Consider the following 19,063-nt stretch of genomic DNA (forward strand, 5'->3'; position numbering starts at 1 on the left):
TGTCAATAAAATATTTAGTTGTAGTCTTTGTTTTGCTTGCTGCCAATAGGCAGTCGCAGGGCTTCAGCAACACCAATTTAAATCAGAGTTAGGAGTGTAGCAAGCTTTTGACCCCACTGCTTTGCAAACATAAGCAATTTTGTCTGTGCGTGGAAAATAAGCCAACGTTTGGCCGTTGCTGAAGCGGACGTGGAGGCGATTTGATGCAGCAGAACTGAGGTGAGATGAGTGGCTGCACTGAGCTGGAGGGCGAGGAAGAACCCGAGGTTTCATTGACTGAAGCATTGGGCCAAATTGGAAAGGTCCGGAATGGGGCTAATTGAGGTGGCGAGTCTGGGCCTGAAAGCATGTCGAAGTGGCAGGGCCCAGGACCAAAACCAAGGATCAACCAGAGCTTTGGACAATTTAAGCATTGGTCAGATTGAAAAGGTGAGGGTATCGGGGCCAGAGGTGGGGGACAGGCTGGACCAGCTCGCTATTGTCTCTGAACTGACTGGAGGATGTGGCCTGCAACTGATGGGATCCTGAACCAGCAGCAGACATGTCGAGCTGCGTGGCCGTGGAATCACTTCTGTGAGCTTCAGTTCTGGGTGTTATTTGCTCACTTTTATGGTTTATGCAATTAGTTTGTTCTCTGCATATTCAGTGATCGATGGGCTCTTGTATAATGGGTCCTTTCGTGGTTCTTTGTTTCATGGCTGTCTGTAAGGAGACAAATCACAAGATTGGATATAGCAGACATATTTCAGTAATAAACGCATTTTGGGTCTGCACCAGACTGGATGTCCTGAGGGTGTTCATATCCACGGGACATTACGGGGGAGTCTGGGAGGGAAACCAGGCTCTCCCAGCCGCAGGGCACGGCCAAGGGTAGCTCTGCATCTGTGCCATGTGCAGCGCGCGGGACTAAGGGCAGTAGCGAATTCTAAACCTCACTACACTCTTGCAGGCTGTTCGAGACTCACCCCGAGTGCAAGGACGTCTTCTTCCTCTTCCGCGATATCGACGACCTGCAGCAGCTGAGGATGAGCAAGGAGCTACAGTCACACGGGCTGCGGTGAGTGTTGACTGCGGTGACCTGGCTTAGCTGCTGAAAAGCAGTCCACAGCCCTGAAACACCGTCCCCAGCCCTGAAACACCGTCCCCAGCCCTGAACCGCCGTCCCCAGCCCTGAACCGCCGTTCACAGCCCTGAAACGCCGTACCCAGCCCTGAAACACCGTCCCCAGCCCTGAAACACCATCCCCAGCCCTGAAACACCGTCTCCAGCCCTGAAACACCGTCCCCAGCCCTGAAACACCGTCCCCAGCCGCGAAACACTGTCCCCAGATCTGAAACGCCGTCCCCAGCCCTGAAACACAGTCCCCAGCCCTGAACCGCAGTCCCCAGCCCTGAACCACCGTCCCCAGCCCTGAACCGCCGTCCCCAGCCCTGAACCGCCGTCCCCAGCCCTGAAACGCCGTACCCAGCCCTGAAACACCGTCCCCAGCCCTGAAACACCATCCCCAGCCCTGAAACACCATCTCCAGCCCTGAAACACCGTCCCCAGCCCTGAAACACCGTCTCCAGCCCTGAAACACCATCCCCAGCCCTGAAACACCATCTCCAGCCCTGAAACACTGTCCCCAGCCCTGAAACACCGTCCCCAGCCCTGAAACACTGTCCCCAGCCCTGAAACACCGTCCCCAGCCCTGAAACACCGTCTGCAGCTCAAGGGTTTGGGAAACTGTCTGGTTGCTTATGGGCATGTTGAAACTATTAATCCAATATTTTCTTCTACTTGCTGCTGTCTGTAGGACAAGGTGTGGCTGGGCTATAAGGCAGAGGTGTTTGGGTACAGGACAGGTGTGCTTGAGGTGCAGGCTGAGTGTTGGCTGGGGTATTGGATAAGACCAGCAAACCATAAGGTATAGGAGCAGAATTAGGCCATTTGGCCCATTGAGTCTGCTTCAACATTTTTTCATGGCTGATCCAATTTTCCATTCAACCCTAGTCTCTTTTTTCTCTCTGTATCCCTTCATGCCCTGACTAGTAAAGAATTATTCAACCTCTGCCTTAAATATACTAAATGATAAGGCCTCCATAGCCACCTGAGCAAAGAATTCCATGGATTCACACTCTCTGGCTAAAGAAATTCCTCCTCATCTCTATTCTAAAACGACACCTCTCTGTTCTGAGGCTGTGTCCTCTGGTCTTAGACTCTCCCACCATAGGAAACATCCTCTCCACATCCACCTATCAAGTGCTTTCACCATTTAATAGGTTTCAGTAAGGTTACCCTCATTCTCCTGAATCCTAGTGAATAATTGTCAAATACCCTTCATGTGATAAACCATTCAATCCTAGAATCATCTTCATGAACATCCTTTGTGCCCTCTCCTGTTTCATCCCTTCTATGATAAGGGGCCCAAGACTGCCCTCAATACTCCAAGCAAGGGCTTCACTAGTTCTTTACATGTATCAAGATTACATCCTTGCTTTTATATTCTAGTCCTCTGGTAATGAATACTAACATCACATTTGTCTTCCTCATCACAGACTCAACCTGCAAATTAGTTTTTTAAGGAATCCTGCACGAGGACTCCCAAGCCCCTATGTGCCTCAGTTTTTTTTGTATTTTCTCACCATTTAGAAAATAATCAACCTTTTCACTTCTACCAAAGTCCATGACCGTACACTTTCCAACACTGTATTCCATCTGCCATTTCTTTGCCCATTCTTCTAATTTGTCTAAGTCTTTCTGCAGCCTCTCTACTTCCTCAAAACTACCTATCCCCCCCCCCCCCACAGGTATCTTCATATCATCTGCAAGCTTTGCAACAAAGCCATCAATTCTATCATCCAAGACATTGAGGTATAACGTAAAAAGAATTGGTCCCAACCCAGACCCCTGTGGAATACCACTAGTCACCGGTAGCAAACCAGAAAAAGCTCCCTTAATTCCCATTCTTTGCCTCCTGTCAATCAGCCACTGCTTTATCCATTGCTAGAATCTTTCCTGTGATACCGTGGACTCATAGCTTGTAAGTAGCTTGTTGCACCTTGTCAAAGGCCTTCTGAAAATCCAAGTACACAACATCAACTGGTTCTCTTTTATCTATCCTGCTTGATATTTCTTCAATGAATTCCAACAGATTTGTCAGGCAAGATATCCCTTGAGGAAACCATGCTGACTATGGCCTATTTTATCATGTACCTCCAAGTACACCAAGACCTCATCCTTAATAATCAACACCAACATCTTCAACTGAGGTCAGACTAGTTTCCTTTCTTCTGCCCCAATCTCTTCTTGAAGAGTGGAGTGACATTTACAATTTTCCAGTCTTCCAGAACCATTCCAGAATCTAATGATACTTGAAAGATCATTACTAATGCCTCTATGTTCTCTTCAGCAATCTCTTTCAGAACCCTGGGGTGTACAGTGAAGACTGATGCAAAATACATATTAAGTTCATCCACCATTTGGTCTAGATGATTTATCTACCTTCAGACCTTTCAGTTTCCCAAGAACTTCTCCCTAGTTATGGTAACCTCACACACTTCATGACCCTAAAACTTGGAACTTATAGTGTCTTCCACAGTGAAGAATGATGCAAAATAGTTATTCAGTTCATCTACCATTTTGTTTTCCCCCATTACAAACTCTCCAGCATCATTTTCCAGTGATCCAATATCCACTCTCACATCTCTTTTACCATTTATGTATCTGAAGAAACTTTTGGTATCCTCTTTAATGTTATTGACTAGCTTACTTTCATATTCCACCTTTACCTTCTTAATTACTTTTTTAGTTGCCTTTTGCTGGTTTTTAAAAACTTCCCAAATCTCCAACTTCCCACTAATCTTTGCTCTATTTAATGCCCTCTCTTTGGCTTTTATGTTGGCTTTGACTTCTCTTGTTAGCCATGGTTGTGTCATCTTTGCTTTAGAATACTTCTTCCTTTTTGGAATGTATATATCCTGTCTTTCTGAATTGCTTCCAGAAATCCCAGCCATTGCTGCTCTGCCGTCATCCCTGCCAGTGTCCTTTTCCACTCAATTCTGGCCAAATCCTCTCCTATGCTTCTGTAATTCCCTTTACTCCACTGTAATACTTATACCTCTGACTTTAGCTTCATCTTCTCATAGTTCAAGGTGAATTCAATCATATCATAATCAATTTCCTCTAAGGGTTCTTTTAGCTTAAGTTCTTAATTCTGGTTCATTGCACAACATCTAGAATAGTTGATCCTCTTGTGGGCTCAACCACAAGTTGCACTAAAAAGCCATCTTGTAGGCATTCTAGAAATTCCCCCTCCTGGAATCAAGCATCAACCTGATTTTCCTAATCTACCTGCATATTGATATCCCCCATGACAATTGCAACATTGTCCCCTTGGCGTGCATTTTCTATCTCCTGTTGTAATTTGTCAGCCACGTTCTTACTACTATTTGGGGGTCTGTATACAACCCTCATCAGGGTCTTGCAACCCTATGTCACCTCTTTCTAATGATTTAATAGAACTTTTTTTTACCAAGAGAGCAACGCCATCCCTCTGCCTTCCTGCCTGTCCTTTCAATACAATGTGTATCCTTGGACATTAAGCTCCCAGTTATAATCTTCTTTCAGCCATGATTCAATGATGCCTACAACATCATACCTGCCAATCTGCAGCCGTGCTGCAAGTTCATCTACCTTAATACACTGCCACATTCAAATACAACTCCTTCAGTCCTGTGTTGACCCTTTTCAATTTTGTTCATCTTTTATGTTGCAACTCATCCTGGTGATTGCAGTTTTGATCTACCAACAGTCTCTACTCATTACCATATAACAATGACAGCATGGAAACAGGCTATCTCGGCCCTTCTAGTCCTTGCCGACTCTTACACTCACCTAGTCCCAGTGGCCCTCACTTAGCCCATAACCCTCCATTCCTTTCCTGTCCGTATACCTGTCCAATTTTTCTTTAAATGACACATTGCCTCTGTTTGTAAACCATCTTCCTCATCTTCAGCACTATCATCTGCCTTTCCTATCATCTATCATCTTCTTGCATTGAAATATACGCAGCCAGGATCAACCTTTTGATCCCTAACTTTGTCTGAAGTCTACCAAGTCTGCCTCCAGAACTTCTCCTCTGACTGTTCTGGATCCCATCCCCCCGCAACTCTAGGATGGGGATGGTTGGGTTGGGGTGTTGGTTTGTTGGTTGAGGTGTAAGATTATATGATGCGTGGATGTGGTTGGTGTGTAGGACAAGGTGGATTAGACTTAGGATAGCTGGTAGTTAGGATCTTGGACAAGTGGTGTATGGGGTGTGGACTGTAAGACAGGGTGAATGGGGTATAGTGCAGCTGTGGTTACACTGTAATGCAGATGAGGCTAGACTGAAGGACAGGTGTGTTTAGATTGTAGGACAGATGCAGTTGGGGTGTAAAACAGGCATGGTTAGACTGTAGGACAGATCAGGAGAGACTTTTGGACAGGTGTGATGAACCTATGGGACAGTTGTGTTTAGAGTACAGCACAAGTATGGTTGGGGAATATGACAGGTGTAGTTAGGGTGTAAGACAACTGTAGTTAGGGAGTAGAACAGGTATGGTTGGGGTTTAGGACATGTGTAATTAGACTGTAGGACAGGTGTAGGACAGCTGTAGTTCAGGAGTAGATCAGATGTAGTTGAGATGTAGGACAGTTGTGTTCGGGCTGTAGGACAGTTGTGGTTGGGGTGTAGAACAATCGATGGTTAGACTGTAGGCCAGGTGTGATTGGGATGTGGGTTGCAGTGTATCAGGTGTAGGACAGATGGAGATTGGAGAGTATGGTAGATGTTAGACTGTCGGACAAGATGCATGGTGTGTAGGAAAGTTATGGTTAGGACAGGAGCAGTTAGACCGTAGGATAAGTTGGATGGGATGTAGGAGAGCTGTGGTGAGACTGTAGTGCAGGGTTTATGGGGTGTAATACAGCTAGTGATTAGACTGTAATACAAGGTGGATGGGATATAGGACAGATGTGGTTAGACTGTGGGACAGGTGTGGTTGGGGTGTGGATTGCAGTGAAATAGGTGTAGGACATGTGGTTTGAGTGAAGGACAGGTGTGGTTGGGGTGAAGGACAGGTGTGGTTGAACTAAAGGACAGGTGTGGTTGGGGTGAAGGACAGGTTCGGTTTGTGTGAAGGGCAGGTGTGGTTGGGGTGTCGGGTAGGTACAGTTGGGGTGTCGGACAGGTGCGGTTTGGGTGAAGGACAGGTGCATTAGACTGTATGACGGTGGTGGTTGGAGTCTAAGTCAGATGAGGTTAGACTGTATAACCATTATGGTTTGTTGTAGGACAGCTGTAGTTATGGTTAGAACAGGTGTGGTTATACTGTAGGGTAGGTTGGATTAGGTGTAGGACAGGAATAGTTACACTGTAGGACAGGTGTGGTTGGGATGTGGTGCAGTGAATCAGGTGACTTTCTGATTACCATGTACAGCAGGTTTGGTTAGACAGTAGGACAGGTGTGTTTGAGGTGGCATTTGGAATTTAGGACAGTGGTGGATGTGGTATAGAACAGTTTGTCGTTACTCTGTCGGAGAGGTCAGGTGTGGTTAGACAGTAGGACAGGTGTGTTTGAGGTGGCATTTGGAATTTAGGACAGTGGTGGATGTGGTATAGAACAGTTTGTCGTTACTCTGTCGGAGAGGTCAGGTGTGGTTAGACAGTAGGACAGGTGTGTTTGAGGTGGCATTTGGAACTTAGGACAGTGGTGGATGTGGTACAGAACAGTTTGTCGTTACTCTGTCGGAGAGGTCAGGTGTGGTTAGACAGTAGGACAGGTGTGTTTGAGGTGGCATTTGGAACTTAGGACAGTGGTGGATGTGGTACAGAACAGTTTGTCGTTACTCTGTCGGAGAGGTCAGGTGTGGTTAGACAGTAGGACAGGTGTGTTTGAGGTGGCATTTGGAACTTAGGACAGTGGTGGATGTGGTATAGAACAGTTTGTCGTTACTCTGTCGGAGAGGTCAGGTGTGGTTAGACAGTAGGACAGGTGTGTTTGAGGTGGCATTTGGAATTTAGGACAGTGGTGGATGTGGTATAGAACAGTTTGTCGTTACTCTGTCGGAGAGGTCAGGTGTGGTTAGACAGTAGGACAGGTGTGTTTGAGGTGGCATTTGGAACTTAGGACAGTGGTGGATGTGGTATAGAACAGTTTGTCGTTACTCTGTCGGAGAGGTCAGGTGTGGTTAGACAGTAGGACAGGTGTGTTTGAGGTGGCATTTGGAACTTAGGACAGTGGTGGATGTGGTATAGAACAGTTTGTCGTTACTCTGTCGGAGAGGTCAGGTGTGGTTAGACAGTAGGACAGGTGTGTTTGAGGTGGCATTTGGAACTTAGGACAGTGGTGGATGTGGTATAGAACAGTTTGTCGTTACTCTGTCGGAGAGGTCAGGTGTGGTTAGACAGTAGGACAGGTGTGTTTGAGGTGGCATTTGGAACTTAGGACAGTGGTGGATGTGGTATAGAACAGTTTGTCGTTACTCTGTCGGAGAGGTCAGGTGTGGTTAGACAGTAGGACAGGTGTGTTTGAGGTGGCATTTGGAATTTAGGACAGTGGTGGATGTGGTATAGAACAGTTTGTCGTTACTCTGTCGGAGAGGTCAGGTGTGGTTAGACAGTAGGACAGGTGTGTTTGAGGTGGCATTTGGAACTTAGGACAGTGGTGGATGTGGTACAGAACAGTTTGTCGTTACTCTGTCGGAGAGGTCAGGTGTGGTTAGACAGTAGGACAGGTGTGTTTGAGGTGGCATTTGGAACTTAGGACAGTGGTGGATGTGGTATAGAACAGTTTGTCGTTACTCTGTCGGAGAGGTCAGGTGTGGTTAGACAGTAGGACAGGTGTGTTTGAGGTGGCATTTGGAACTTAGGACAGTGGTGGATGTGGTACAGAACAGTTTGTCGTTACTCTGTCGGAGAGGTCAGATGTGGTTAGACTGTAGGACAGGAGTGTTCAGATTCAGCTTATTGTCATTTAGAAAACAAAAACGCAATGCAGTTAAAAAATGAGGTAAGGTTCCTCCAGAATGATATCACAAAAGCATATGACAAAACAGACTACACCAGAAAATCCACGTAACGTTTGGTAATCCCCAATCCAGAGTCCGGAGAGGCTGCTGCGTATTAATATCGCGCTACCGTTTTAGCGCGTTCCCCAGAAAGGAGCTCCAATCCCACCAGACAAACAAGACCAAAAACTAAAGCTACAAGACCTGCACAAAACCACATAGTTACAACATATAGTTACAACAGTGCAAACAATAGCATAATTGATAAAAAAACAGACCATGGGCACAGTAAAAATAGTCCAAAGATGTTAAAGGACTATAAGTTCAAAAGACATCTCCACACAGTTTCCACAAGCCCCCAGGGTCCCGACAGACTCGCCATCCCACGCCGGCAGCAGAAGAGGATAGCCCCGCTATGGACTTCCACCGCACCGCCCGACTCAGCCTCGCAGACACAGCAGACAATGAAAGCTCCGTCGAACCCAGCCTCGCAGACACAGCACACAGTGAAAGCGACCTGACCACAGCGGACTCCGAGTCCATTGAACCTCCGAGCCGATGACCATCCCTTCCGGCACAGCTTCTCCAAGCACCATCCTCTGCCGAGCTTATTAAGACGGCCCCACCAACGGCCATCGGCAACGCGACCCCGAGGACTGGGGGCCTGTTCTTCCCAGCAGAGTCCCGGACCTCACAGCAGCAGCAGCAGCAACGAAGAAGGTCTTCCTGGAGATTTTAAGATGCTCCTTCGTGCTCCCACGTCCGTTTTCAATCAATTATGATTGCACACGGCACCCAGCTTCACAAGTAACAGATAATCAGCTCCGGAGTGGCCACTGCAAGCTGCGTCGCGCCGCCATCTTGGTATGTTTGGGTGTATTGCTAGTGCAGTTAGACTGCAGAACTGGTGGTGGATGGTGTGTAATATCAGTTAGTGATTAGACTGTGAGAGCCGGTCAATGGGTGTAAGACAGGTGTAGTTAGACTGTAGAACCGGTGGTGGATGGTGTGTAATATCAGTTAGTGATTAGACTGTGAGAGCCGGTCAATGGGTGTAAGACAGGTGTAGTTAGACTGTAGAACCGGTGGTGGATGGTGTGTAATATCAGTTAGTGATTAGACTGTGAGAGCCGGTCAATGGGTGTAAGACAGGTGCAGTTAGACTGTAGAACCGGTGGTGGATGGTGTGTAATATCAGTTAGTGATTAGACTGTGAGAGCCGGTCAATGGGTGTAAGACAGGTGCAGTTAGACTGTAGGATAGGCGGGATGGGGTGTAGGCCAGGTGTGGTGCAGTGAATCAGGTGGTGGTTAGAATGCACAACCTATTGAATATTGAAAGGTCTGGCTCAAGTGGATGAGGACAGGATGTTTTCTATAGTGAGGGAGTCAGACCAGAGTTTCCAAAGTTGTCAAGCAGAGGGGTGGTAGTGGGTCCTGGTGCCTTAAAAACAGTTCTTCGTGTAGACGGAGCTCATCAGCCTGGGAAGGCAGTCCATCTGAGAGAGGGAAAACTCCGATTTCAAACCTCCGCTGCCTTGTGGCCATACCCACTCATGGGAGAGGCTTCAGGAGTAAACCCCGAGGACAAATCCGGAGCTGGAGTCCCTAAGGCAGTCCAACGTCGCCTTCAGCTTCATTCTGTCAACTCCTGCGACGACACCGGTGCCAAGCTGTATCAGCCCTTGCCCTTCCCTTGGACAACATCGGTGGCATGGAGAGGGGAGACTCGCTGCTTGGGCAACTGCCGGTCTTCCGTACAACCCTGCCCAGGCCTGCACCCTGGAAACCATTCCAGGCACAGATCCATGGTCTCGCGAGATTAACAGATGCCACACACACTAGAACCAGAGGACACAGCCTCAGAATAGAAGGATGTCCCTTTAGAACAGAGATGAGGAGGAAATATCTCTATCCAGGCAGGCCAAGTCATTGGCTGTACTTAAAGTGGATGTTGATAGGTTCTTGATTAGTCAGGGCATCAAATGTCATGGGGAGGTGGCAGGAGAATGGGATTGAGAGGGATAATAAATCAGCTGTGCTGGAGCAGACCTAATGGGACAAAAGGCCTAATTCTACTTCTGTGACTGTAAAGAGATGTATGTGGCAAATTATTTTATACAGAGACTGGTGTCCTGGAAGACACGGCCAGGTATGGAGGTGGAGGCAAACGTGGCCCAGGTTTTTAAACAGATCTTAGAAAGGCACCTGAATGTGTGGAGAATGGAGGGAGGTGGGCTGGGGTTTAAACTCGTGCCTGTGATGTGACAGGGTGGCTGTAGAAACATAGAAAACCTACAGCACAATAAGGCCCTTCAGCCCACAAAGCTGTGCCGAACATGTCCTTATCTTAGAAATTACCTAGGCTTTACTCATAGTCTTCTACTTTTCTTAGCTCCATGTAGCCATTCTAATCCTCCTCTTCTGGCAGGAAGATGATCTTAATTACGTTTATTTACAGCTTGGCAGAACATTCCATGCTACAGGGCTTCCTTCTGCACTGTACTGCCCTAAAAAAACCAATTAAACTTGTGCTAACATACATTGGAGAGGAAAGAATTATCCAGCCTCCGGGAATCTCAGGGCTGCTCACGGTATTTCCCTGGGAATAGTAGTGACGGAGATGTTCTCGAAATGGACAAGGATTGATCCCCAGCCTAGGCCAGAGCAAAAGGTTGACCCCTAGCAATCTGCCTGTGTAATGCTGAGGAGAGCGAGCGTGTGAGGCGGGGCACAGAATATATGAATGATGGGTGAACAGAGAGGCAGATGATCTTTTCACCTGCCCATCACTTCCCTTTGGTTCCCCTCCCCCTTCCCTTTCTCCCAAGGTCCACTCTCCTCTCCTATCAAATTCCTTCTTCTTCAGCCCTTTACCTCTTCCGCCTATCATCTCCCAGCTTCTTACTTCGCCCAGCCACCTTCCCCCTCACCTGATCTCACCTATCACCTGGCAGCTTCTCCAACCCATGTAAACCCCCCTCCCCCATCTATCACCTGCCAGCTTGTCCTTCTTTCATTCCCCCACCTTCTTATTCTGACATCCTTTTCCTTCCTTTCCAGTCCTGACGAAGGGTTTTGGCCCAGAAACATAGGCTGTCCATAGACATTGCTGAGTTCCTCCAGCATTTAGCGTGTGTTACTCTGGATTTCCAGAAGCTCTTGTGTTTATGATAGCCACTGTTCATCAGTTCTAGTGCTGCTCTACAAGAAAGAATTAGAATCAGATTTATTATCACTTGCATGCGTTGTGAAATTTGTTAGCTTAGCAGCACAAGTTCAATGCAATACATAATCGAAAAGAATAAGAAAAAATAAACATAATAATATATAAATAAATCAGTTAAGTGTACATATAATGAATAGATTTAAAATCAGGCAAAAACAGAAATAATATTTTAAAAGTGAGGTAGTGTCTATGGGATCAGGGTTCTTTCTGTAGTTTTCTGATTAAAAACCACACCATTCTAAGTATCACAACTGCATCCAAAGAAGTGACAATATTATTTGCTAAATCAACATCCCTCAGGATATATGTCACATCTTATGTGGTGTTGTGTGTTGTAAAAACATTTATTGGAATAATATTTGGAATGGACATTTGCCCAATGGGAAAAATTCAGAGAGTTGCAGCCAATACTTAGAAGAGTTTACAATCGTGTCAATAAGTTTCACTGAAACACAGCATACTCTCAGGCATCTCCTAGAGTGGGCGTGGAAAGGATGCTTCCCTCCTGTCGAGTGAGTCACTGTTCAAAAATAAAGAGGTTGCGTTTTTAAGAAAGGGGACAGCCAAAACTTTAGATGGAGATGGGAGAAGCATCCAAGCTGTTTTTGACCATATAGGGATTTACTGTTGTAACGTTCTCCTTCGGGTGTAACGAAACGCCGAATTTAACGTCCGGATAAACCACAGCCAATGCAAACCAGATCGCAGTAAGATTAACCATTTACTGTTCACTCTTCACATTAACATATGGTGAAAACTGTTGATAAAACAATACAAGATTGATACAGTATTTGTTCCTTCCTTAATATCACATTTCAAGTGTAAATACTTGCAAAGGTGACTATAACTACATTACACTAAGGTGCAGTATACAGGGAGAGTTTACCTGCTCCATTGACTACTTTAAATACACTTCCATGCAAACTATCCGCGACTCTTTAACTAACGAAAGCATAAACATTATCTACCGTCGTTACCTCTAACAGGATCAGCATTAACATCTTAGTTCAATATATCGATTATCTATTAACTTACAGCGTTGCTCTCACTGTGATTTCTCATGCCTGCAAAACTGCTTGTGCTCAGGTGAGCCTCGTGGAAAGCCCCCACCCTCGCGCTGATTTCAAACCGGTGTTTTCCCACAAGACGCGGCGAAACCGGATGTGACGTCATCGCATGCCGATATATTTTACATGCAATGAATATACTTTAAACACTCCTAATTCTAACTAGAAAATACTATTGAATGAATTACTAAGCGAAAATATTATAAACTAAATAACTGTCGTAAAGACAGCACACTCCCCGCTTGACCTTCGTAAGGTCACAATGAGCAGAGTACAAAACTTAGTCTCTTAATCAGTCATTGGGTAGAAGTAGAATAACTTCTGTAACTGGCCCTTGGTAAATTTTCACATCGCCTTGGTCGGTAGTCTTCAATTCGATCTTCCTGACATGTCCATCCCCGATAGGGAATGTAGCAGTGATTCTGGCCGTTGGCCAGCTGTTGCGAGCGACTTGCTTGTCCCTGAGCAGGACTAAGTCTCCAACTTGAAGATTCCTGCGGGGTTCTGTCCACTTTCGTCTCTGTTGCAACGAGGGTAGATATTTCTGTCTCCAGCGGGACCAGAACTGATTTGCCAGAGCCTGGACTTGTCTCCATTGCTTTGTGTACAAATCCTTGTCTGAGAAGTCTCCTGGTGGAGGAGGTGCTCCTGCCTTCTGCGTAAGGAGCGTTGATGGCGAAAGTATAAAGGGGTTTTCTGGGTCAGAAGACACAGGTAGGAATGATTGTGCGTTTATAATGGCTGTGACCTCTGCCATTAGGGTGCACAGTACCTCGTGGGCCAATCGGGTGTGTTGCTGCATCTCAGGTTTCCTTTTCCGGGTTTTCCGTAAGGACGTGAACCGTTTGACTGCCTGCTCTTTGTTATCTGGTGAGCGCTGGCATGGTTCTCTGATAGGCAATGGGGCAACCCCATTATTTGCTTCATCTCTGAAGACCTTGGTGTCTTTGGGTTTTAAAGAAATGGTATCTTGAGCTGATTGTGCAAGTTTGTTTCCGTCCTCGGTTTGAACGAAAACTGACTGACCTAGCGTCTCGTCGGTTACTTTACGCTTGGTAATGTCTTGTTGTGCTTCTTTAGGGTACACCTCAGTGAGGCAGATCTCGGAACAAGAACGGCTTGACTGAGTTTGACCGCAAACTTCTGTACAGTTCGAGCCGACAATTGTTGTCCTGGAGTGAACCTCTCCCTCCCCGCCGTCCTGTTGTGGGGGTGAAGGAGCGTTGTCGGTTCTTTCATTCTTGACTTCATCACGGAGCCGTGAGGGTAAATTTCCTTCCTCGTATGGATGTGATGCAATCGTGACTCTCTGAGGTTCCTCGTAGCTGGGGAAGTTATCGAATACGTATGGAGAGGGGAGACGAGCCTGCCTGTCTATTTGAGATTGTACATAGTCGCTTGTGTGTTCCAGTCTGGTCCTTTCTAAAGCAGAACTTGTTTCGGTCAGATCACGCGACCCTTCAGCTTCTTCTATGTACTCTGCTTCCACCATGGCAGCTTCTCCTTCTCTTTCTAGCTGCAGCACATGCAACTCTGTCGATATTTTTGTCATTTCCAACTGGGTTTCGGCTTCTCTGGCAGCCTCTTCTCTTTGTCTGGCAGCCTCTTCGGCTTCTCTGGCGGCCCTTTCTTTCTGGATTTCGGCTTCTCTGGCAGCCTCTTCTCTTTGTCTGGCGGCCCTTTCTTTCTGGATTTCGGCTTCTCTGGCAGCCTCTTCTCTTTGTCTGGCGGCCCTTTCGGCTTCTCTGGCGGCCTTTTCTTTCCGGATTTCGACTTCTCTGGTGGCCTGTTTCATTTTCAAAACTGCTTCTTGTTTGGCGTAATGCAGTCGCATCTTGGCGGCTTCTGCCTTGGCTCTTGCCTGTGTGGACTTACTTGATGTTGTTCTACTGCCCTTGTCGCTGGGCGCCATCGACTTGATCCCGGATCGAGCTGACATTGCAGCACTTGGAACACCTGATAACGCCCGGGTGGGCTTACTTGATGTCGGTTTACTGCCCCTGTCGCTGGGCGGCGTCGACTTGATGCTGGATTGAGCTGACATTGCAGCACTTGAAACACCTGATAATGCCGCTTTTTCACTGTAACGTTCTCCTTCGGGTGTAACGAAACGCCGAATTTAACGTCCGGATAAACCACAGCCAATGCAAACCAGATCGCAGTAAGATTAACCATTTACTGTTCACTCTTCACATTAACATATGGTGAAAACTGTTGATAAAACAATACAAGATTGATACAGTATTTGTTCCTTCCTTAATATCACATTTCAAGTGTAAATACTTGCAAAGGTGACTATAACCACATTACACTAAGGTGCAGTATACAGGGAGAGTTTACCTGCTCCATTGACTACTTTAAATACACTTCCATGCAAACTATCCGCGACTCTTTAACTAACGAAAGCATAAACATTATCTACCGTCGTTACCTCTAACAGGATCAGCATTAACATCTTAGTTCAATATATCGATTATCTATTAACTTACAGCGTTGCTCTCACTGTGATTTCTCATGCCTGCAAAACTGCTTGTGCTCAGGTGAGCCTCGTGGAAAGCCCCCACCCTCGCGCTGATTTCAAACCGGTGTTTTCCCACAAGACGCGGCGAAACCGGATGTGACGTCATCGCATGCCGATATATTTTACATGCAATGAATATACTTTAAACACTCCTAATTCTAACTAGAAAATACTATTGAATGAATTACTAAGCGAAAATATTATAAACTAAATAACTGTCGTAAAGACAGCACAACTGCCATAACAGGCTTATCTTTGGAGACGTACCTGCACCTGCACCCTAGCAGCTGCTACAAGGCTGCCTTGGCACTCAGAGTTTCCTGGATGACATCATTATTATTAACAAGGATGACAAGGAACATCTCCAAAATCTCAAGACAGTTTTAAAAAGATCAGAGGATTGTGGACTCAGAGCACTGCACAACAAATATGAATTCTTTAAGCCAAACATCACTTATTGTAGTTGCCTAAATGTTCTGAGGAAACTCAAGGTGAATGTCCCAAGGATGTGTCACAGTTGCAGTCTTTTTGACAATTCGTCAACTACTGTAACTGGTTCCTGCCAAACCTGACTACTGTGCTCCTCCCAGTGAACTCATTAGTACAGATTGGGAAGATATGGCAATGGACAGAGCAGTGTGAGGTGGCTTTCCAAAACTTAAAGAATATAGTGACATCAGACACTGTAATCACACATTGTGATCCACATTGCCCAGTGAAGCTCAGGATGCCAGCTGGTCCAGAAGAGAGGTGTTCAGAGCTGTCAGAACCACTTCCTGCAGTCCCAGAGTCAACTCCTTCGACCACCACGGAGGAGGCCCCAGAGCCTGAGATTGTTTTGCTGCCACAAGTCTCTCCCGCAAAGCAAAGTGATCCCTCTCATCAAGAAAGACAAGACTAAGAGAAACTCCGCAGTGATTAATTTTTTAGGGCTGAATGGAACAACTTAAAATTTACTATGCTGAGGATGCCTATATGGTAGTTATGTTATATAGTCTACTATATATTTACAATATATATGTATATAAGTTGAGATATGCTCTATATTGAGCTGGAGTTTATAGCTAAACAGGGAGGAGTGTTGTGTATTTAATATTTGAGTAATGTTGTAAATATATTATTTGATGCCAGTTTTGGTGAGTACATTGGGTTTAAAGGCATACAATTTGCCTAGGAGTTTGATTGCTCCAACCAAACCAGCTGAAAGAAGTTTTGCTGAAATCATGAAAGTAACGTGGGATTATTTAAAACCAAACCATTGTTGATTGAAACCGTTAGTTTCCATAAGCAGAATCAAAAAGAAGGAGAGTCTATTTCGGTATACATGGCTGAATTGAAGAGATCGTCTGAGTATTGCCGGTTCTGTAATGGACATAATAACGCAGAGGCTTCATTTATGGAATCTTAGAAGAAAGAATTCAAAAATGGCACCTAAATAAAGCACAATTTAAATTTAAAAGAGCAGTTGAAATTGCTGTACCAATGGAAACAAGAGACAGAGATAAAATTAAATTGCAAACCTGGTCTGAGATCAACCTCAAGCTCATAGAATGGTAGTACAGAAAAGAGGGGCCAAATGGCCCGCATCCCAATCTCATGGTTTCCTCTGCCTGTTTCAGGGTGATGTCCTTCATTGAGAAGAGCGTGGCAAGGTTGTCACAGGAAGAGAAGCTGGAGCAGCTGGCCTTTGAGCTTGGTCGAAGCCATTGTAGATACAATGCTCCACCCAAGTACTACAAGGTAAGATTGGTGTCAAACCGTGTGATTGATTGGTTGCCCATCATATCCAACGATGACAGGAGAACTGGGCAGGAGAGTGTTTAAAGTAGATAAGCCATTGCACTGGGGCAGTTCCACTCTCTCGATCATGGCAGTCTGGATGCAGTGGTACAAGTAGTTTTCACAAACTGGGGTCTTCCATGGTACCAGTGGATGACCATACCATCTTCTGTGTCTTGTGGTGCTCTTCATTCTCCATGGAGCGTTGCAGTACCACCTTCTGACAGTTGGCTCTCACTGGTGATCGATTCCTCCCAGAGCTGACCACTCATCCTAGGACGGGCATGTCCCTAGCTCATCGGGATATGAGACCTGCCAGCTACCTGCACCTGGTCCAGCTCACCTTTTGAAGCAAGTGTTTGCACGCAGACAGCTACTTGGTGCCACAGGTGAGAGCTGAGTGTCCGGTGGGACCAAAGGTGAATGGGCTGCCCCGGAATGGACATGACAAGCCTCTTCTCCAGAGGTGCTACCCCTCTCTGGATACACCATACACCCCTAAACAATGTAATAAGAGTTTACTTCATCGTAATGGTTCACAGGTTAATCCAGCACAGGAACAGAACCCTTCAGTCTACTGAATCAATGCCAATCCTCAGTTATTAATCCCAGTCAACTCTCCGCACTCTCATAACTCCCCTCAATTCTATCCCTCACCTTAAACCTTCGCTCCCTTGAGTTAGACTCCTGCACCCTGGGAAAAACACTGTGACCATCTACCTTATCCATCACCCATGTCATTTCATAAGCTTTTACAGATTAAAAGATTTAGGATTAGCTTTATCTCTCACACGTATGTTGAAACATACAGTGAAATGTCTCATTCAAGTTGAGGATGTGCCGGGGGGGGGGGGGGGGTGGGGGGGGTGGCCTTCAAATGGTGTCATCACGTGTCCAGCACTAACATAGCTTGCCCACAACTCACGAACCGTCGCCTGTACACCTTGGAATGTGGGAGGAATGGGAAGTTTCCGGAGGCAACCCAAAGGGTGGCGGGGCGAGCGCACAAACTCTCGAGAGCCGGCAGCAAGAATTGAACCCCGACTGCTGTCGTAAATTGTTATGCTTTTTGTGTGTAGATTTTCACTGACTCCATTGTATTTCTGTTTTCTTCTGTGAATGCATGCAAGAAAATGAATCTCAGGGTCGTATTTGATGACACAATGTAACTTAATAATAAACCATACTGCCCTATAAATATATTACTTCAGCTGCCTTGGATGCAGGATGAAGCATCCTAGCCTGTCCTAACTCCTCCCGTAACTCAAGCCCTCACGTGCAGACAACATTCCAAGAAATAGTGCATTTCATAATTACAACCACAGCAATTCAAAGTAAATTTATTATCAAAGTACATACATGTTCCCATATGCAACCCTGAATCATTTTCCTCTGGGTGAGCAAACTCAATAAATCTAGAATAGTAACCACAGCAGAATCAATGAAAGACTACACCAACTAGGGTGTTCAACCGGAGTGCAGAAGACAGCAAACGGAGCCAATAGAAAATTAAAGGAATAATATTAAAAAATAAGCAATAAATATTGAGAACATGGGATGAAGAGTCCTTGAAAATGAGCCCATTGGCCGTAGCACCATTTTAGTGATGGGGCAAGTGAAGTTATCCACACTGGTTCAGGAGCCTGATGGTTGTGGGGTAATAACTGTTCCTGAACCTGGTGGTGTGGGACCTGAGGATCATTGTGGTGAGTGAAGTTATCCACACTGGTTCAGGAGCCTGATGGTTGAGGGGTAATAACTGTTCCTGAACATGGTGGTGTGGGACCTGAGGCTCATTGTGGTGAGTGAAGTTATCCACACTGGTTCAGAAGCCTGATGGTTGAGGGGTAATAACTGTTCCCGAACCTGGATGTGTGGGACCTGAGGGTCATTGTGGGGAGAGAAGTTATCCACACTGGTTCAGGAGCCAAATGGTTGGGCGGTAATAACTGTTCCGGAACCTGATGGTGCGGGACCTGAGGCTCATTGTGGTGAGTGAAGTTATCCACACTGGTTCAGGAGCCTGGTGGTTGTGGGGTAATAACTGTTTCTGAACCTGGTGATGTGGGACCTGAGGCTGATTGTGGTGAGTGAAGTTATCCACACTGGTTCAGGAGCCTGATGGTTGAGGGGTAATAACTGATACCAAACCTGGTGGTGTGGGACCTGAGGCTCATTGTGGGGAGTGAAGTTATCCACACTGGTCCACGAGCCTTATGGTTGAGGGATAATAACTGTTCCCGAACCTGGTGGTGGGGGACCTGAGGCTCATTGTGGGGAGTGAAGTTATCCACACTGGTCCACGAGCCGGATGGTGGAGGGGTAATATCTGTTCCCGAACCTAGTGGTGTGGAACTTGAGGATCATTATGGTGAGTGAAGTTGTCCACGCTGGTTCAGGAGCCTGATGGCTGAGGGGTAATAAATGTTCCCGAACC

General features: G+C 46.2%; 2 protein-coding genes across 2 annotated transcripts in view; one reads left to right on the plus strand and one right to left on the minus strand.

The window, feature by feature from the left end:
• Window positions 1–19,063, plus strand: part of xgb (x globin) — a 327,342-nt gene that overhangs the window by 47,442 nt on the left and 260,837 nt on the right. The window contains exons 2-3 of the mRNA XM_059983538.1: window positions 950–1,057; window positions 16,467–16,587. Of these exons, the coding sequence (XP_059839521.1) occupies window positions 950–1,057; window positions 16,467–16,587 (229 nt within the window). The remainder of the gene's footprint in view (window positions 1–949; window positions 1,058–16,466; window positions 16,588–19,063) is intronic.
• On the minus strand, window positions 12,081–15,081 carry LOC132401637 (GRB10-interacting GYF protein 2-like). Its single transcript, XM_059983653.1, has 2 exons — window positions 14,816–15,081; window positions 12,081–14,537 (listed from the first exon to the last, which is right to left on the minus strand). The coding sequence occupies exon 2, from the start codon at window positions 14,368–14,370 to the stop codon at window positions 12,619–12,621; it is 1,752 nt and encodes a 583-aa protein (XP_059839636.1). The 5' UTR covers window positions 14,371–14,537; window positions 14,816–15,081; the 3' UTR covers window positions 12,081–12,618.

The sequence above is a fragment of the Hypanus sabinus genome, chromosome 11 (assembly GCF_030144855.1).
Source record: "Hypanus sabinus isolate sHypSab1 chromosome 11, sHypSab1.hap1, whole genome shotgun sequence".
In the NCBI taxonomy this organism is placed as follows: domain Eukaryota; kingdom Metazoa; phylum Chordata; class Chondrichthyes; order Myliobatiformes; family Dasyatidae; genus Hypanus; species Hypanus sabinus.